The 21,362-nt window shown below is 41.5% G+C and overlaps 1 protein-coding gene across 2 annotated transcripts in view; it reads right to left on the reverse strand.

Moving 5' to 3' along the window:
• Window positions 1-536: 536 nt before the first annotated feature.
• Window positions 537-21,362, reverse strand: part of SERINC5 (serine incorporator 5) — a 45,199-nt gene continuing 24,373 nt past the window's right edge. For both annotated transcript variants that reach the window (XM_008640919.2, XM_017743676.1), the window contains exons 3-12: window positions 17,616-17,794; window positions 17,242-17,324; window positions 14,257-14,350; window positions 12,447-12,658; window positions 11,576-11,671; window positions 8,649-8,775; window positions 6,978-7,044; window positions 3,765-3,804; window positions 2,934-3,081; window positions 537-2,670 (exon numbers count right to left, since the gene is read on the reverse strand). In XM_008640919.2, coding sequence (XP_008639141.2) covers window positions 2,523-2,670; window positions 2,934-3,081; window positions 3,765-3,804; window positions 6,978-7,044; window positions 8,649-8,775; window positions 11,576-11,671; window positions 12,447-12,658; window positions 14,257-14,350; window positions 17,242-17,324; window positions 17,616-17,794 — 1,194 coding nt within the window. In that variant the 3' untranslated portion in view covers window positions 537-2,522. The remainder of the gene's footprint in view (window positions 2,671-2,933; window positions 3,082-3,764; window positions 3,805-6,977; window positions 7,045-8,648; window positions 8,776-11,575; window positions 11,672-12,446; window positions 12,659-14,256; window positions 14,351-17,241; window positions 17,325-17,615; window positions 17,795-21,362) is intronic.

The following is a 21,362-nucleotide window of genomic DNA, read 5'->3' on the forward strand; positions in this document are numbered from 1 at the left end:
ACAGGAACATCAAAGGGCCACATTTGTGACCAGGATGCCTACTATCAGAACCAGACAACAGGTGCCATTCCCTGCCTTATAACTTGACATAGTGCATGCCTTCTTCCATAAAGCTCCTTTCCCCAATTGTTCTGTTACAAACACATGGCTAATTTAGGGGAAAAAAGCTTCGTTTCTCATAGTACAACATATATGGCACTAGAAGGCAATCTTGCAGGCCTGTTAGAACCAGGCAAGGCAGAATCAAGAGCCTGGACTATCACAGTTGCAGCACACAACTATAGCACTGGATCAAAATTGTTTGTCAGAATTGCTACTACGAGTTAGGTGGGACAACTGTTAGTCATCATTGCACAGCCCATAAGCTCTTATCTTAGAGGTTGGACAGATAAATGCTTCTGGATTGAAAAAGCATTTATAAAGGCCTTTTTCAGATGCAGAAGTATCTGTGTAGTGAGACTCCAAATGCAGGCAGAAGTGTCCTGACAGGTCCCCATGCTAGCAGACCTCTTGGCAGGAATTTGTTGCTTTTGTAACTCAGTGTCAAAGCCCAGATTCAACTGCTATTTTTAACTCTTGATGCAAACAAGAAGAACGCCAGGGCAGTCACTGCTGGACAGACTCCTCCTTCCCTCAGATCTCAGGACAGATGTATTTTGAGGCTCTAATCGGTGGAATAGGTGGTGTAAGTAGAGAGGACTTCAGACCTGAAGATTTTGTTTTAGGTAAGAGTGCACAGGGTGGGGAAGATCACATCCCTGGAAAGCTCCAAGCAGGACAGAAGCCCTGGGATACCATAGCAACAAGGCAGCTAAAAATGGTAATGAAAGCAGGACCAGAACTGAGATCCGAGATGTTAGGATTACTCACCAGGTGGACATTAGCCATTAATTATTGCAACAGAACAACTAAGGCATGCAAATGTTTTGGCCAACACATTGGCCTCTGTGTTGTGCTTTTCTCAGTTTTGCAGAAAGCAGTGGATGAAGATTTAAGGCTCAATCACATTTTTTAAAAACGACCTGCTAAATTGGTTGATATTTCACACTGTGCATGTGTGTGAATATATATGTCAAGAGAGAGAAGACAAAAAACACCAGGACTAGCTTAAGCCATAAATTCATCCCACCAGAATGTAGATAACTATGTGGCTTCAACCTTATTCAGCATTCAGGGCATTTGAGCTGTTGTTCTACCACCAAATCATCTGCTTAAATTAAAAAAAAAAAGGTGACAAGGTAGTATTTAATATTGTCAAGTCATTTGTACTAAGGCAGCTGCTTGCTATATTTGTGTCTTCTGGTTTTGCTTTTCTGACTGCTTACTCCAGTGCTTGGAATAGGAGTCCTACAAAAGAACTGTCTCCATTAATATATTGATCGGTTAAGTCCCATCCCAACAGCAAAACTAGTATCAACAGAGGAATATAAAAATATAGCAGTTAGAAAAAATACTTTCCAGCCAACACACAAGCAGAAAAGATGACAACACACTATAGTCCTCTTCTGACCATCAATGCATCTAAAATATTAAAAAACTAGTCATGGAAACAGAACTGAAGATCCTGGGAGATCTTTAGATACAAGCTGAAACAGCAGGGTAGAAAAGTAAACAAGCACCCCACTTTTAAATTTAACAGCAACTGGCAGTGCTCCCTTAACTATCATCTTCTCAACAGCAAACATTGTGAATAAAGAATGTACCTTTTCTTACATCCCCATGCAGTACACTCAACTTTTGAGTAACCTGGCAAAGCAAAATTGGACAAAATTCAGTTTGAGAATTTGTGTGTAGAACTCCCCTTCAGTTATTAACTGGGCTAAATCTGAATTGCATAAAATATCCAGGTGCCTTTAAAGTAATAATAGAATAAATACTTTACTATCATTGATACACTCCTTTCTCAATCCAGGTATAAAATAACTTAATATATTTAATACTTAGATAAACAATTTTTAGTAGATCCTTTGGCAGTCAAATTCTCATATATTCTCTTATTTCTACAGAATTATTTAGATAGGTTTTTGGAAAAAAATTATCTGGATACTACTTACAAGAATTATATGCTGTACAAAACAGCAGTCCAAATCACCACTGCAAACTGTAAAAGAAACAGTTAATGAAAGAGTATAAAAAGGAATGAATCCATATTTGCTACAAGATACCAAACATTCATGGGGAGTAAGAAGATACCATCTGCACCATGATTTTTTCTTTTCTTGTCAATGAAGCCAGAGAAGGATTGTCAGTTATTTGAAAAGCATTTCACTTATTCCAGTTTATGCAACAACTGTGTTTTATACACACCACACATAAGCATTGTAAAGTTTCAAAACGGGTTTGTACCCTTAGGCAATGCTTGCTCATGATAATAAAAAATGGTAAAAAAAGTGTGCAATCATTTGTTTAGTCTGACTAAAAAGGTAATAACTGGTACATTATGATAAGTGGATAAAAGGTGTTTCCTCATTCAAAAAAAAAAAAAAAAAAAAGAGAAAAACTTAAAATGACCTTTTGACTGTTCACACTGAGAACTCTCTGGTTGGGCAACAGAGTGGAGCAATAAGAGTCCATAAGTATAGACCAACACAAACCCAACAGGAGACCATCTTAATCCAGAAGATAGACCAGGTTCCAGTGAAGAATTTTTCAATCTGAGCACTTTCATAACTGTTATAGGGGAAAAAAAAAAATGGAATGAACTTTAGCAATAAACAAAAGACTTTAACTAGGTTAACCCATAGAGGAAGCAAGAGAGAGCAGCCCTTTATAGCGCAAGATCTTGCTCAAGAATGCCCAAGAAAGACTTGTAATGTCTCTTCAAACTTCTACCATAAGGGTAGGAAACACCCAAACACCAGAACTTCCCGTTCACATCTTCCCTCTCAACAGAGAGAGATGTTAATTTCTCAGCATTAAAGAAATACACTTACTGGAACCAGTGAGTTACTGTCATCATCACATAGAGAGAAGCCAGGAAGAAAACAAAGTGGAAGTAGGCATAACTGTACACTGTGCCCCTCTTCTCATCGTAAACCACAGTCTGGCCTCCCCTTTTCTCAACATGCTCTTCAGCATCAGCTGTAAGAGACAGGAAACAAGAAAATTTTGCAAATATAATGAGAACTGAAAACAGCAGCTGGCTTCACAAAGAACACAGGAGAACATCTACGGTGTGATTTGGGAATGCATGATTGACACAGAGTAACGCCTGAACATTTCCTTGTCCTCAGAGCATGGGCCTAAACCCTGAGCCAAAAACTGGACTAACACTGAAATCCTGCCCTGTATCAGCTTCCTGGCTTGCTGAGTAGATTTTGAGCATTGAGAGCATTTAAACTGCTCTACCTGTTAATATTTTTCTGGCAAGACCAAGCTGATAATTCTGATTGTACCTGCAAACAGGACACTCCCTTCCTATCTCACTCCTGAACTGCAGTCCCTGCAGAGCTGCTGAGCCAGAAGTCCAGCAGCCAGTTACACACAGAGGCATGCAAAAAACCAGAGATTACTCTTTGTATGTTGCAGTAATGAAACGTACTTTAAAGAATTATTAACTAGCCTAGTATTTTTAAAATGGTGTTGTGACATCCCTTGCTTCCCTCTGTAGCCTAATTTGGAGCACTTCATCTGCTTCAGTTTGCTTTCAGTACTCTATTGAAGGAGGGTATGAGCAGCTCTCCATCCACAGCTGTGTCCTTACTCTCTTGGGTTTGGTCCAAAAGCCACAAATAAGGTAAATTGTGCAGTGAAAACATAATTACCATCTCCATCGGGTACACAGCAAAAGCAGCAACGAGCTACCTGTGGAACAGACAACAGGAAGAGGGTAAGAACCTGTGCTACAGCAAAGCAGAACAGTTGAGGAAGGAAGGTCTGTTATGCCTAAGATACAGACACTAATTTAGAAAAGTCTGGTTTGTATTTCCAACCAGCACCAAACTCAAATTAGAATTTGCCCAGTAGCTCGTAACAGCGGTTTCCAAGCTTTGGAAAAATGTGCTCAGTAAATTTGAAGAAATGAGCCAGTCTTTAAAAATTACTCTAGCCACTTTACATAACTCTAGGTACAACGCAGATGCAAATAATTATGACAAAATGGAAAAGCTACACTAAAGAACATTCATATTTAGGGGACTTACCTATTTAGATCTGCATATAAGAGCTCTTTAGGACATTTCTGTACTAAGATGAAAGTATAAGGAACTTTCAAAGCTCTGATGCATGGGTTGGAAATCACAACTGTACCAGTGTAAGTCTGAAATATACTTATCTTTGCAAGATTTTGCTGAAATGCAGCTAGAATGAGCACAAGCAGAAGGAGTAAAAGCAGAAACCTGGTTCTACTGTTTTATTTAAATGAAGATTTCCTTTTTTTTTTTAACCTGATGGATAAAGAAAAGCTAAAATTGACACTTCTTGTGTTGAATGGTAACATAAATGGAGAAAAGGTGTTGACCATCTAATAAATAAATTTTAAGTATATTTCTTGCACCAGAATACAGTAAAAGTCAGCACTTTCTGTAGTGCATCACCAACATTATTTCTACTGATAATAACCTTCTCTGGGATTTATTTTGCTTGTGGTCTGATTAAGACAATGAACTCTGTTAGGAAAATTCACTTCCCTAACTATCACATCAGTCAGTCTTTATAATATGAAAGTGCATTAACTTTGTATATTTATATGTTATTTATATCACAGTATACTGTGCAATGTAATGAGGCACTGGAATTTTACTGGAGACTTTGGTATTGTTCATGTTTAAGTAAAACAAACTAAAGGAGAGCCCAGTCCTGGAAATATGGACTTTGCTTCTTGGAAACTTAGAGCTGTCCATGAAGGATAAAACATGGCCCTGGACAGCCCAGGTAAGGCCAGCATCCTAGAGTGTCTAAAACACCTTTGAAACCGTATCAGCATCATAGATAAGTAACTATCTCAAGACTGATTTAAAGGATGCCTGGATCAACAGACAAGCAGCAAGACTGCTGCAGAAATAGTTGCTTTGCAAAGTTTTATTATGATTAATAATGATGATGTGGGTGCTAGTGATCAGCCAAATCACACTGCACCTGAATCCCTAAAGGGTAGAAGATCCCTGTGTAAAACCACATTTGGGGTGCCCCAGCTTTGTTGGGACACCACATACACATGAACAAATATTTATGCTTTGCATTTCTAAACTTTGTGTTTTAGCTTCTGCCCTCTTACAGGGGCTGGTTGCATGTTTTCACAGACAGTAGATCTTTAACGTAAAGTGTCCAGCAGAAACATCAAGTAGCAGGTTTACCCTGCATATCAATGACTACCTGTACTCACTGGGTTCATAAAGTCAGGAATAGCCAAAAAGCTCACTCTGTTTCAAAAGACTGTCTGAGAGTTTAGATGAAACTACTTAAAAAACCCTTATTCTCTACCTCTTTCTACTCTTGTTGTGCCAAGCCTCACCTGAAGTGCCAGCTTGAATTACCCTGAGGCTGCACTCACATTCTGAAGCAAGCACTGGGTTCCCTTCAACATTTTAACCAGTTGTAATTAACTCCTGGCACAGAGTGATGACATTAGCAATGCTGGCATACATGCCCCTAACCCCTAAAACTCCAGCACAGTTGACAGACCCTCTCTGGGCTGGGAGGCAAAGGCCCGTTGGCACAGGGAAGGCAATCAGAGTGCTATTAGTTGCTCTTTACCAGTCATTTCTTTATATGTACATTCAGTGGCTCTAGTACACTCTTTAAAACCCAACAGTCCAGAACTAATCCAGCGGGCAAGTACTGTGGCTGATGAGATGGACCTTCCCAGTGAGGGGCCACATCCCAAATACACACCGTGCCAGAAGTCCCCAGCCTTCCCGCTGCTCCTCCACAGGGCACAGAACCCACACCTCTGGTACAGGCCTCCTACAGTGCAAGGCTGGCAGAGGAGGTGCAGGGGCATGAAGGGCAGCTGTTTCCTCTCCAGTGCTCCCCATCCTGTCCCTCAGCACAGCGTGGGAAGGCACAGGCCCCATCTGGACCTGCCTGAGACAGGCCACACCAGGTCTCGGTGCGCCATGCCCAGCTGGCTGTGAGGGCTGGGCTGGAACTGGTGCCCTGTCCAGCTGCAGAATCCTGCCATAGGGAAGCGCTCCTGGCACCCTGGCACTGAAACGTGTCTTTCTTCCCTAAGCCCAGCTACTGCAAACACCAAAGGCCTCAGAAGATAGATCTGTGTTTTTGAACTCTCACAAGCACTCTGATTAAAGACTTGTGAAACAGAAGCTAAAATTGCAGATGCAAGTTAACACCAATGCAGAGACAGCTAGGGATGGAGACTCATCTTTCAAACACACACATGTATCTGAAAAGCATCATTAGCAAGCCTAAGCAAGGGGAAACTGTTACTCAGCAAAACCCCACTCATTTCCCAGAGTTTTCTGGGTGTTCCCAGAACAAGGAAGCCAAAGAAACAGGCAGGTGGAATGAAGAAACTTGAACAGCTGAAACAGGGACAAGAAATACGATCAGAGATGAAACCATAGGCAAAAAGAAAGGAAATACTTATGTATGGAAATAAAAATAAGAGATAAGAATTTGGGATCATAGTTGCTATGAGAACAAAGGCAACCAGGACTGAAAATGTTCAAGAATGCCTCCACTTTTTCTTCTGGTAGCTTTCCAACACACTTTTCCCTTAAGTAAGAGGACATGAGCTCATGTGGAACACAAGATTTACAGGAAGTCTGCAGGATGCTGAATGAACTTTAAGAGCAACAAGTTATTTCAGTACATAAAGGCACCTCCACAGGACCAGCAAGACCTACAGAAGGGCCAATGTGGACAAATGTTCTGATGAGTCCTTACCCAGAGGCACATGGCATACATACTATCAAGACTAGCTTCTGTTTTCAGATTACTAGCCACCAAAGACAACAGAAATAAAAGCATGGGAGAAAGTCTGCACAAAAATCCTGTGGCAAGAAGCAAGAACTCACTTCGGTTTCAGCTGTTGCGTATATTCCTCTCAGTGCCTCTGAGCTTGCACGTGTTGTTGAGGTCAAACTAGGAGGAAAAGAAGATAGCGTCAAACCCCTGGGCATAACTATAACCCCAACAGGGTAACTCTTCAACATCACAGCAAACATAAGCAGTCTACTCCCATGTCTCAGCTAAGCATTTGCCTGGATGCTATCATCAAGCACTAGGTATGTGAAAAGTTTGTCCTGCACTATGTATAAACCAGCCTGGCAGATGGCCACTGCCCAGCTCAGACTGAATCATGGGCTCAAAAGTAGGTCACTCCTGAACGGTGATGAATTCACCACCATCTGACAGCAGCAAAATCTAAGTGCTCCAATTTGCAAGTCAGAAGAGATCTCCCCTGCTGTGCACAACCAATGCTTTCATACTCAGTTCACAGCCATCACTTTGGCTCAGCACTTCTGTAAAGGCTTTGCCAGCGAACTCACAGGTCTCTGGCAGCAGTCAGTTTTCAAAAGTAAATTACCAGCAACTGTTGTCAGTGTACCAGTTCCTAGAAATTACTTTCTTGCATGACTGTAGTTATCTGGGGGGAATCCCTTCTAGTTTCTTCTTACAGGAAAAACTTCTTGACCAGTCCTGCTCCTTTAGGACGTGAAATGCAAACTTCCCATTACCCATAGGAAGGCTTTGGGGTACACACTGAGCCTTGGTAAGCAATGCCTCAAAACACTTCCCTTGAAAGTGTTCTCACCTCCCCAGCTACATGGTACACTTCAGTGGCAGGCTACATGTCTGTGTCCTGAAACACCTCCCTGAAGCACTGGAAATGCCCTTCTAATGGGAACTAGATCCATGATATCCATATCTATATATTTTGTATCAGAACAAAATGGAACACATGTATATTTGATAAACAGAAGAATAAGTCTCTTGTTTACACTTCACAAAAATATGAAGGGGTTTCTGTATGTGAATTTTGAAGTGGACTGAATCAGAAGCAGAACCATCTCAAAAACCTGCAGCAGACAGGCAGTGCTGTCTCCTGGCAAGCTGCACAGCCAAAACAAGTGACACACTAGCTTTCAATCACCAGCAACTCCCTGTCCCAGAGCATGACTTCATTTATTGAAATGAGCTGCAATAAGACAAGGCGAGCATCAAAGGTGAGCATAACGAGCACAAGAAGGGTTTTTTTAAAGCAGATCAATGGCAAATCCTGATGGCAATACTGTGCTCATCATTTGTTCAAAGGAAGCCTTAAAGCGTCCCAAAGAGTTTGTTTGTTTTAAAGACTCTCAAGGCAGTCATAGACTCTGCCAGGAGGCTACAAAAATTTCAGACAGATTTTTCAGGTGAATGTAACTGTATGGAGTTTTAGAGTTTGACCTCGAGATTATTTGGGATCATGGACAGGTGGATTTTTTTTCCCCTCTGCCTCTACATCTAAATTTGATCTAATGATTTGATTCTAACGAGATGTATTTGTTTCAAAAGTTGTATTATCTTGTTGAATATTTTTAGTTGAAACTTCTAAAATTCTGAAGCTGAGGACAATACAAACCTTCCAGCTCAGCTCTATTTCACACCTCTCTGTGACTTTGCATGCGGCCTGCTGTAAGCCTTCACTGTCTGGACCACAACATTGCATTTACAGAAAGGTAGCTGCAAACTCCTAGACTTACCAAGAATATAAAATGCAGCCAAACAGAATCGTAGTACCCAAGCCAGTAACCAGGTTTTCATCTCTGTGCAGGCCTTGACTGAATTCAGGGACACAGATTGTGATATTCTGGTTGTTTTCATCCAGGACTTCACAAAACAGAACAAACAAAAAGAACAGTTTGCAGAGCTCATTTCATTGCATTTTAAAGTAATCTTCAGACTAAAGGCTTTCATTGAAATATTTTTACTATGCAAGAGTAGGCAGGTAAATTTCACTTGTTTCTGTCTATCTTTTAGAAAGATCATAGGGAAAAATTGGTAAATCTGACCTGGCAGACTCTGTGTTTCAGGCAAAACAAAAAATGCAACTCAGTAGGGTGCTAAAATTTCCTGTTTGACCACAACAGACAAACAAGGAAAAAAAACCCCTGTTTTGTGAACTAAGAAATAAGAATTTGGAAGTCTGCCAGCACTTCACCCAAGGCTACAAAACCATGTAAGACCAAGATAGTACAGACCTCAGACCAGAAATTTCTTTCACAGCAAGGGTGCCTTGAGGACAACTATGAAATCCATACACAGTTAAGAAAGGCAGTCGGTAGTTGCCCTGTTCTCAGACTGACACACAGAAGACCAAGGAAAAAAAGATGCACCAGTTACAGGCAGATTTTCATCTTGGCAGGTAAGCAAATTCTTCTTCTAGGTCCCTGAAATGAAACCAATTCAGTCCTTGATGTTCCAAGTTGCATCTGGCTTTTTATTATCTCCCTGGAGTCAAGGCAAGGCATAGAGTAGCCTGCAGCATCACCCCAAAGCAAGAAATGACAGCTGTACCTTGTATCAAATCAAGAGCTTTTTGAGTCAATGCTACTTAAGACATCTCCTTTTTCCTTCCAGCAACCACAATGTATCCCTATTGAGGCAGCACAACTGTTTGTACGGGCAGAGGGAAGAATGCAGCAAAGACTACATCCAGGTTAAAAATAAACTCAAAGTCAGTCCCCTGACCCAGTGGGAGAGGACTTTGTACGGCCTGCACAAACAGCTTTATCAGCACACAGCAGGGACAGCACTGAGGTGAGAGCGAAAAAAAGGATGACCAGCCTTTATGGAACACCTTGGCCAGAGATGCACAGATTCCCCCACCTGTGTCCATTAAGGACATGTCTGCAGACAGGCAGGTCCACTGCTTGGCAGGTGTTTTACCAATTCTGGCACCATAAAGCTAAGGCAGGCTGTAATTAGCACAGATTCAAGAGACATCACTTTTTGTTTGCTCATTCCTTCTAAATACATATCCAACTCTTAAAGGGTGCGGCAAATACTTGTAACTTGCATTTTCTTCAGGCCTTGTATGCAAGATGTCCAATTTGGAAATCCCTCCTTGACAAATGAGTCAACATTAGGTAAGTTCATGGCAAACCTGAGTGACAAGGCCTGGGACACCATAGTAAGTGCCAGCACCTCGCACATTGTCAGGCACACGCCACTGTGAAAGATGACAGGCAAACGTGGAGTCCTTATCACATGGACGGGGAGGAAGGAGCATCTCTGAGAGCAGATGACAACCATGAAAATTCTCAGGCACGGGAAGACAAGGAGATCTAAGAGTGTGCTTGATGCATACTCTAACAAATGCAATAACTACACTTGCAATACATACAAGAAGAATCAGAACATTTACATAACTGCTGAAGACTTTGTCTGTGACAGGCATGAAGCAACACAAGGCAAATGATTTAATTCCACATATCACTTTCTTCCCCTTCTTTTTCATTTTACACTGTGTCAAGACTTTTGAGTAACTCAGAAGCCTTCTAAATTCAACTCCATATTAATTCAAAACACTGCTAAAGTTCTGTAAGTAAATTTTACACCTAAATACTGTCTGGTTTACTTCCTAACTCTAGAATACTCTTGCGTGTGTGTCTGTATCTACACAAGTGTGACAGATTTTTTCTGCCAACTCTCCCCTTTCTTCTTGAGAGGTGTCTGTGTAAACTTTTCCTTCCTGCCATTGGATTTATTTTCCTCTAGTTATTGTTGCTTCTGCTATTGAACACCAAAAGTTGAGCAATAATAAAGGATGTTTTAGTACTACTTCAAACCAGAAAGATCTTCTCTAAGTGAAAAGAATGCTTCCAGTCCAAACATATGAATCTGATATTTATTTGGGTAAAGGAAAGTTTGAATTGTGCTGTAAAGTCTTGGTGTTTTTGTAGCATAAAGAACTCTAGTGAGTTCCATACTCCTGACTTGCAATGCCAGTGGCTGAAAGGCAAGTGGAGTTCAAGAACTCTGCTGAAGAACAGCATCATCTCAACTGCAACATAACTCCGAGATGTAACTCCAAGTCCTTTCTTGGAATATTTCCTCTCAAAACAAAAGACATGTGGTACTCAAGTTTTTGGTTCATGAGGAGTCCAGGCCTACCTAACAGACTAATTCTAGGAGTAAAACATGTCATATTAGTGTCCACTTTGATGGCCAGCACCTACGACCTGGACCTTGTAAACTTTTGGATGGAGCTGATCACCCAGCTTGTTCCAGAGGAATCCAAGTTTGTTCCAGTCCTTTCCTATCACGTGACCTAACACATTAGGTATATTGTCATATCCTATTTTATGAGAACGTGTACTTGCCATAGGAAGAACAGACTACAAGGCTCTGGGAAATTTATTCTTAGGAAACAGGACATGGTGCAACAGATGCAACTCACCCAAGATAAGTTAAGCACCCCTAGACCAAAGCATTTTACTCACATGGAGAGTTCCAATTGCACAGTCTCTTGGCTGCACAGTTTTATTTGTACTATTTGCAATTTCTTCTGTGAAGAGCAAACCCAGCACTTCTATATGCCTGAGTCTGTTAATCCAGGTTTGCTAAATTCTTGCTTTTAATACATGGCATGTCGGAAAGAATTTACATAAAGCGTTAGATAACTTACTAGTTTCTGGTGGTTTGCTGGATAGTGCCGAGAAAGTGAGGTACATGACATAGCAGCTGATAACTCCTGACTGCAGCAAACCAGAATGGGGCTGGCCTTTACAAGTAAAAGGAAAATTAGTTATTTTTGTAGACTGAAAACTGAAAAAGAAACTTATATCCTTTAAAGAACAGCACACCAGTATCTTTTGTTTTTTACTTAAGGCAGTTAGTAAGTGTTTGAGGCAGTTTAGATACAGTTCACTGACCAGTAAAGAGAAAAAAGTCTATTCTTTAGTTCTGCCGGTTGTTTTAGAAAAGCATTAGAGATTGCCATGTAAGTAAAGAATCGTCTCTGTGCTGTTCTTTTGCCAAATGCAGCAGCTTTTCAAAAGCTATTGACAAGCTGCCACAATAATTTTATTTGCCTGTAAAATCTCTGTTGGAGTCACTCTACTGTTTTCAGGCCCAATGTATGCAAGATACTAACAGCACACACAATATGAAATACTGCTGGCAACTCCTCCAGGCCCAAACTTTACAAATGATAAATCCCAAGAAGTCAAAAGTAAATGGTGAAACAGTGGTGAGTGCATTTGACAGCTACCACTGCCAGACTTAGATAAATTTCACAACACAGTGCCAGCCATCAGCAGGTGAGCCTTCTTTACACTATGTGCCTGATGGCACACCCAAAATGTCTCACACCTCTGTAGTTTTAGCAGTCAAGCTGACAATGAGCCACAGCAACTCACAATGTAGATAAAGAGTCAAGAGCAGCACCAATTTTGAACTATCATGAGATTTTCTGCCCTGACATAGCTTATGCCTCCAGGCACACAACTGTGGCAGCACCAGGAATCCAGGAGGAGGAGAAAGGTCAGTGGACTCACGATTCTGGACACAGGGCGATATGGCCACCAGGGACACAAAGAGGCACAGGCCACCGTTCACTCCAATCAGGACCTTGTTGTACATGCAGCCCTCTGAGCGCGTGTAGAAAAGAGCCATGAGGACCAGAGCTGCCACAGCGATGGAGTACAGGATGAGAGTGACCAAGGCAAGCAAACCATTCCACACCTGCTTGTGGTTTGCACCTGCAGTCCTGGGGAGAGAGAGACAAGCATCTTATCTTTGTCTTCCCTTGCCCAAAACATAAAATTCTAACAGCTGAATAGTTCATATCCTCAAACACAAAAGACAGTGTTTACTTTCCGGAAGCATGCACGCGTCACTACACCAACACAGACTCCTGCAAGGTTCTTACCCATGAAGCAGAGGGAAACATTCCTTATCCCCAGTGTTTATCTTCTGTACTATCACAATCAGCTCTTTCTGTAATTATAGCCCAACGCTGACTCCTAGAACTCCCAGAAATTCTCTGGAATCAGCCCATCAGTGTATCTCAGCTCAATACTTCAGAGGTTTCCTCAGCAGCAACTCCAAGTGTCCCAGGCTGGGCTAGGGAGTGGTGCTCCCCACACAATGAAACCAGAGGTGTATTGCTTGGCCATGGCCTCTCTTCTGCTCCTTGTACTACCTTGATAGTTTTACCACTCTCTCAGTCAAAAAACCTCCTCTCCACTTGGGTCTAACCACTGGTCTTCCTCAGCTAAAGTGTGGTCCATCTTGTTTTCCCTTCTTCACCTTCCAAGGGTCTCTTGCAAAGACCACCAGCATTTAAAAGAAGAAACTAAAACAGTTGTTTTGACACAACGGGCTGTTTGGTGGATGGAAAGTCTTTTCGGTGGGGTTTTTTTTTCTGTTGTTTTGTGGAAACAGGACTTATTTTAAGAGAATATCTAATGTAAAGAAAGCTAAAGTTAAATGCTGGTGCTGGAAATCTTTCATCCACAAAAAAGCAGCTACAGTAACTACCACTAAAAATATCTGTGGTATAAGGACTTCTCACCTCTTCCTCCCTGAAACAGGAATCGAACAAGCTGAAGGTTTGCTAAAACTCTTCCTTAGCAGGTGGTATTTTAATTAGAACAAGAGAGGACTGCAAGAGCTTGTAGAGGAAGAAATGTGAGACAGAAAGTGTGGAGGTAGAGGCAGGAGAATACATGTGGGAAGACATGTATTTTTTAAATTGATGAGAGGGGAAGGGCTAGGAAAGTAACAGAAAATACACTTGAACCAAAAATGCAGTCAATGCCCAAATGGTGTATATCCATGTTGATAATGGAATCTTGCATATTTAGATGACAGGAAAGAAGTTGAACACAAATTTAGCAGTTCTCATGTTGAGAAAAAAAACCTGATGTGCATTAAGCTGACACAGAAAAAGCAGGATTTATCAGTTCACAATACTGCACGGAGTTTCACTATTACCTTTTGCAAATCCAGTTTTATTCTCTTGCACCGTTCTACTTAGCATGTAGATGCTAAGATGTATTTTCATATAAAATATAAAATAACTTAAAGTAAGAGATTTTTGCATCCCAAGACACTACTACTTAATGGAAGGAAAGCAATTCAGCTTAAGAATAAAGCAGCAGAGTAGAAGTGAGCAATGAGGAAACATTTCTGTTGGGGAAGGAGAAAGTTTATGAAGCGAATATGAACAGCTCTGAATATTGACATTCAACTGTCTTCTTTCAAAAATTACATCCATGATACTTTTACATTATTTGTTACAAGAAAAGTACTGGCCAGGAGTCCACCAGAATTTTAAGCAAATAACTACTGCCCAACACGTACCAATTTTTATTCCACTTGTGTGCAAACTCAACCAGCAGGATGAGCTGAATGGCAATGAAAAGGAACCCTCCTGTTGCTCCTACGTAGCGCCAGGCTGCAAGGCAGAGAGGCAGAAAATAGGTCAAACTGCAGTTGCCTTTCCCTTGAAATAAAATGGATTTATTGTCTATGCAGTGAAGCTATTAATGCTGTTTGAATATCTCAAGCCCACAGATGTAGCAGGAGATGAGAGATTTCAGATGAAAGGCCAGCTCAGTTAACTCAAGATTAGCTCCCTGATGAATTCAGCTTGCAACCTGCTACACTTTCAACATAATTATGTTACGACAGCTACTGAGTTTCCCTAACCTAGAAATTTTTTGTGGACACTGTGAGTTACTACATTCAGACAGAAAATACTGAAACCCTTATTTGTGACTGGCAGGAGGGAGGTGGTGTAAAGGCATTCCACAGGAATCTAAACTCCGAAATTGCAAGGTACTGGAACCCAATCATTACTAAAAAGGGCAATTTCTTCTCCTCCAGATTCCAGTACTGCATAAAAACAAAGGTGGGGTTTATCTATTCATAAATGCTGTTCCGAGCCACTCCCAAGGAACACTTGGTATTCACTGACTGGTTTTAAGACAGGTTATTTGGCTACTTAACTGCTGACCTACATATACTGTATTTGGGTAGCTGCTTGGATACTTTGGACAACAAATTTCTTACATGCAACATCAGAAATGTCTGAGGAAATACAGATACCTATTTTAATTTTTAGCTGTATATACAGCTTGTAGGCAGTATGCAGCCTACAAGTTACTCCAGGTGTGCAGATGATTTCAGTGAAGAAAAGACCAAGGAAAGGCATCAGCAAAATTCAGCCATATCCTTCCATTGTGCTTTCCTTTTGAAAAAGAGCACATGTAAGTTAAGTGGAAAAACAGAACAGTCAGGGCTCGTTCCCATTAGCAGTTGATGTAGAGATTACTTCATTTTTTTTCTTAGTCTATCATAAGCTCATTATTTGAAACAAGCAAAAATGTCATTGTCTGGTTTGCTAAACACATTGTATACACTTGACAAGCATTCTGTTCTTCAAGCATACAAAACAAAAAAACGGATGAAGTTATCCTGTAAAAAAGTACATAAAAATAGGCAGGGCACAAAGTGGCATGTGTATTTTAGAGAGGAAGAGTAGGAAAAGTCAGACCACCAGTGGAGTGAATTATTACATAGACTCTCATGATCTCTCTCTGCCACAGTATACTGCAGGATGTTTATGGATCAATCAAGATAAGGTTAGCATGACCAGTGTAGATTTAACACTACAACCCGCAGAAACCTACTGCTTGCACACAGTATTTCTCCTTCATGATTAACAAACTGCTTGGGAAACATGGCAAGAGATTTTATTTTTTAAGAAAAAAAAAAACAGTTGGGAGAATGACCCCAACCCCCTAAAAAAAACCCCGAAACCAACCAACCAAAAGACAGCGTAAGTTTCTTGAAAAGAGGGAAGAAAACCCCACAAACATACTATACCTAAACCATCTGTAAATCTCAAATTCAGGGACAGACTAGAGGTCAGTTTAGCAGGAGTTGCAGAATACAGCTTTACACTGCAAAGTCAAGAGATAGTTCGGGGAAGAAAGCTTGTTATGCTGTATCTCCAGACTACATTAGACGGCTGTTGAGGATCAGCACAAAAAACTGTTTCTTTTTTTCTGCAAACACTTCCTGAAGACATTTCACCATGAAAAGGGTCACTTGCAAAGATGACAGGCAGTCTTACTGGCCCACGGGTACAAGGCATTGTACTGCTGCATCTAATCCAAAGAGTGAATGGGTCCTAAGGACAAACACATATAGCCATCCCAAGGCTTCAAAGAGGAGATGGAAAAGCAGCACCAAACTGAGCCAGGACCCAACAAACAGACAGCAAGAGCAACAAGGTGAATTATACCTCTTAGTGGTTTACTTGTACTGGTTTCTACTTTAGTTTCCCAGAGTACTGTGCTCATAGTCTGTCTGCCCACTCTATTCTCTTCCCCATGTTACTCCTTCCTCCTGCCTTTTTAGACATCCTGGCTAGAGCAGATAGGTGCTGAGAACAAGGCAACCAAGCAAGTCTTAGTGGAAGCAGGCAGCATACACAACTGCTCCTTGGCTCTACTGATCCCATCCCTTTTCACCTGTCCAGACCCAACAACTTAAGGGCTTACAAATATCTGTAGGATGTACTTACTGCAAGAGAACAAACTCATTTTGGTATCACCAGGGTTTTTGCTCCTAGCCCACAAGACTCCTGTGATACACTCCCCTCCCAGCTGGCACTTCAGTACTGGGCTAGTACCAGCGTGCCTGTGCAGTGCCAGCATGCCTTCCAATACTGGAAATGCTTCTGTCACAGCATCCTCAGCAGAGCACTCACACCAGGGCCCAAGAACTCTAATTTTACCTTACTGTATGTATGCCACCAACCTGAAAATTAACAACATCCCAAATTCCTCTGGGGCATTGTGGGTTTCCAGGCAGCAGACACCAATGTCCAGCAGGTTACTGTGCCTCCTGGAGCACTGGCACCTCTCCACTGTGCAGTCTGGCTACTGCACTATGCCAGAGCTACCTGCACAAGCCAAACTAATATGCAGCTCTGTGTTCTTAAGTGACAAACTCCTTCTGCACCATTACAGTTCCCTATTTCTTAGAGAATTTGCAAGAATTCTTAAAGAATTCCTGCAGTGGTATTGTTACCTACCCCTTTGGCCTGCTCTTGGTCAGGAAAAAAACATGCTGTTTCCTGCACATTCACATGAAGACCACATAGTTTGTGCACACAGTGGTCCCCCTAAACAATCCTAAATACTCTTTTTGCACCTGGCCTGTAAAGGCTTTTCTCGAAGAAACAAGGCAATATTCATGTTGATTAGACCTCTCGGATTTATAACCACTCACAAGATAGTACAGAACAAAGCAGCATAGCAAAACAAGAGGACATACCATTGAGGAAAGTGTCCTGATCAGGAATGAAGAAGGCTCCTGAGCACATTGCTGCCAGAACTATAAGTTTAATAAGCCAGAATCTGGATGAGAGAAAAAAACAAAAAAACCATCCAGTTGTAATAGGAATTAGAGGTTTTCACTCTAGTACCACAAGAAACCTCTATTTAAAGCCTAATGAGAAAAAGAACCCCATTCTTTTTATGACTGATTACCACTTTAGTTAGTTTTTACTTGACTGAATTATTTCTTACAATAAGAGCAGAGTAAAGTTTTTTTCTTTTTTTTTCTGCCTAGTACTACACCCAAGTGGAAGTTCACGGCACAAACTTGTAAAGAGATGTGAAAATTAGGAAATCAAACAAAATACTCACCCATTATGAATGTATGCTCGGCAGCTTTTGCTGCTGTTAATTTTGATGGTGAACAAGAAGAATAAAAAGAAGAAACAGGCCATTCCAAAACAGACTTTGTACACTGCAGAGTATCCCACCAACTTCTCACACATCTCACCCGCCTGAATACCCTTGCACATCTGCTTGTAGAAGGGAATCTGAAAAGCAGAACATATCATATATAAGCTGTTAGAATGGACACGAAGCACACATAACCAAGCATGTCTATGTCTGTGCACCACTGACTTTTCACTGGCTTCATTTAATACCTTTCACTTTTGATATGCCTTCAGCCTGGATTTCAGGGTTCAGGGGATATAACAAAATCTGAAACATAGGGACTGAAGTCTTCCAGAGCCTTCACTCAACTCCTTACAGATCCCTTGGGGTACAAGTCCACCTTCCTTCATCTCTGTTAGCTCATGCCATTCCTGTCCATTACTGCTTATTCCCTCACCCTGGGGATCTTCTCCCTTCTTCCCATGCTGTACAGAAAAAGACTCTGATTGCTTCAGTAATTCACGTTACATGAGACATAACAGGGGCTTGTGCTGCCCTGGCTGCAAATGCAGACTGAAGCACATCCAAGTGTCACAGGGACAGCAACCATTCTCCTCTCCATCACAGCTTCTGAAAGGGAGCTGTGCCAGTTGATCTGATGTTGTTTTAAATTAACAGAAAGGTGGAATATTCCTGCCTCTCTCAACTCATTAAATTAATATTTGCCTTTGAGGCCTTTCCCTGCAAAGTGGAAAGCAAACAGCTGCACATTTTGGCTTCAGTTTCACCACACGAACATGATGCTGGTGCTCAGAAAAGCAGGTCTGTGTGGCCAGGACCCGCTGCTGTGAGGCACCTCTGTGCAGACATCCACCCCTCACAGCCAGAGAACCATTCAGCTGCACAGAAACACAGGAATTTAGTTAGAAAACCACTGTCCATTTCAAAGAAAAAAGGCCTTTCTGTATGCTTACAGCCTTCAGCAGAGGCTGGTAAGACCAGTTGAACAACATTATTAAACCCTCTGGAGCTGACTGCTGCTACAGGTGACTGGAGGATAGAGAAGACAACATGTAGCAGGGCACAACATGCACAAACCAACAGCTGTGGCAAAGGAAACCCCTTCACATTTAGCAAGCAGGTCAGTACACAAAGCTGTAACAATGAAAGAACAACAGGGCCTGGGTGCTAGTCATCAGGCAGCATTCCCAGCTGGGTAGAAAGCCCTCTGAAATGCAGGAAACAAGGGATAAACAAGTATAAACTGCCAGCTTCCAGCCACCAGGCTCTGAAAGCCTGCCTCTCTCGGCAGGGTATGTAACTTCAATCCATGTTCCAGGAATCCAAACCTGAGGTCAACAACCCTCCCAGGACTTTCTCAAAAAGAAAAGCTATATTAGCAGCTCACAGCAACACCGAGATGCTGAGCTAAGGGTAGCAAACATAACCACAATATGGAGCTGATCCTTGGTGGGCTGGAACCAGCTGAGGAGATGAAAACTGGTCTCAGCACAGCTGTGTGGTGTTACGAGAATGGATTCAAGCTGGGCCACTCTGAGTAGCTCTTTCAGCAATAACTCAGAGATGAGCAGCCACCACATAAGGAAGCTTGACATTAAATATGTAGCTGTGGCTAATTCACATGCAAGAGTTTTTAGAAAGCTTCTGAGAAATTGTCTGGAGCATCAGCAACACTTTTCCCAGGTCTTGGAAGGCAATGAAATGTCAGACTGGGCAAACATGCCAGCATTTAAAATGAGCAAATGGATTGACTGGAATAATTATGAGAACTACCAATGCCACAGTGATGCCAGGGCAAGCCACAACAATGCCAGAGAAAGCAACTGGCTATCAAGGAATGCCTTCCTGTTCTTTGCTTATAATAACCATCAATCAGGAGAGGTTAGAAAGTGGCATAATATTAAATTAAAATTTTTCTTGGAAAATTACTTATTTGTTTGATATCAATGATAGTACTCACCAAGGGGACAGAGTTTTACAAGATCTGTTCACTTTACTTACAAGACTTTCAGAACAAAATACAACAGAACAAAAATACCACAGAACTTGATTAACTGACTAGCTAATTAAAAACAGATCTCTGAGTAACCATAAGTAGGCAGCTTCTTTAATTGCACAGGTTTCTTGATGGGATTTTTGAACCTATACATTCTTTCCTCCTTTACGTATTAACTTCATCACGGAAAACAGAGAGAAAATATATGGATTCACAAGAACAACAGCTCAGTTTGCCCTACAAAAGCAATAAAGAGCTCAGCCATCATATAGTATTCACCACACTGCGTAGTAAAAAGTGATAGCCACAGGAACAGTCCCATGGGACTGAATGCCCTTTTAGAAGACCCATAGTCCTGAAGGAACAAAACAAGAATAAAATCAAAGTCTTGGAGACCCCAACAGATAATAAACACAAGTACAATGCTGGGGACAATAGGACTGATGTAATAAAAAAGGCGTGTTTTTGTGAAAGGATGGTCTACTTCTGGAAACAATTTATCAAGGCTTATGTGACTTCACTGAGAGACAAAAAAGACTAATTTTTTTTCAGTCTGTATCTCTGAAACACATTCAGCTGCTGAGAAGGCTGCCCACCCTACGTGCTCCACCATGCTTTCCATTTGCTAGATATTTTTGACAGCTGTTAAGTCACAGATTAGTTATTTGCCAAGATACAGCGAAATAGCTACTTTTATTACCTTTAAAAGCAGCAGAAGCTAAATTCTTTGGTCTCTGAGTAGAGGACAAAGAATTCTTGTTGCAGAAACTCAGTATCCGCTCCAATAACACAAAAGCCTCAGTTGCTGCGCAAGCAGTGATGTTATCACAGCAAAGCTGGCAATTTTCCAGCACACTCTGAAGCCCTCAGAGATGAAAAACAACTTTGAGTAGCATCTACAGAAACAGGGTGCCCTAAACTTGCTCTCACTGCAAGCTGCAGGCACATGGAACCATCTCAGTGCAAGGAGCCAGCGCTGGGGCCGGGACAGGGCCTGGCTACCCCCGGGTGGGGTCTGTCAGCACCCAAATGTGGGAGTGTAGGAGCACAGCAAAGAGCATCAGAGGGGCACAGGAAGGAAGGAGTGTGTAGAAACAGGCCTGAAGGACCCTGCTTTCATCTGGATGGCCTCACCCAAGGAGGGAGAATATGGCAGGCAAACTTTGTTATGAAAACAGGAAGCATGGAAGAAAATCTGTGCAGGTGGGAAAGCAAGGGCAAAAAACCCCGCGTAAAATCACCTCTCCCGGGCAGCTGAGAAATGAAATAAAAAACCAAGAAACAATGAGACCAGAACACATGTCATCATGAATCTATGACTAAATTTTTATCAGAAATATGCAATGGGCATCCGCACTCAGAACCCTTATTTTTGGTAGCATGTTTGGGGTTTAATGTACAATAATGCAGTTAAGGGCCAAGATATAAACCTATCTGGGGAAATAAGCCTGAAAGTATGTTTTGCCAGAAGTTGTGACCACCTTGTACTGACATGCTTTCACACAACTGAACTGAGTTTTACTGGTGTTTGTTTTCCTGAAAATATCTTTCTTATTTTTCTTTTCATTAATTAAGTAGGACATGGATATTTTCAGACAGAAACCACAAGTTTTGAAAGAGCTTTAAGATTAAAAATTTAATTTAAAAAATCAAAACATTGTTTTGAGAAATCAAAACAATTCTTCTTTTCTTCTCTCAGTTATCCTTTG

The sequence above is a fragment of the Corvus brachyrhynchos genome, unplaced genomic scaffold, assembly GCF_000691975.1.
Source record: "Corvus brachyrhynchos isolate BGI_N302 unplaced genomic scaffold, ASM69197v1 scaffold8, whole genome shotgun sequence".
NCBI lineage: Eukaryota > Metazoa > Chordata > Aves > Passeriformes > Corvidae > Corvus > Corvus brachyrhynchos.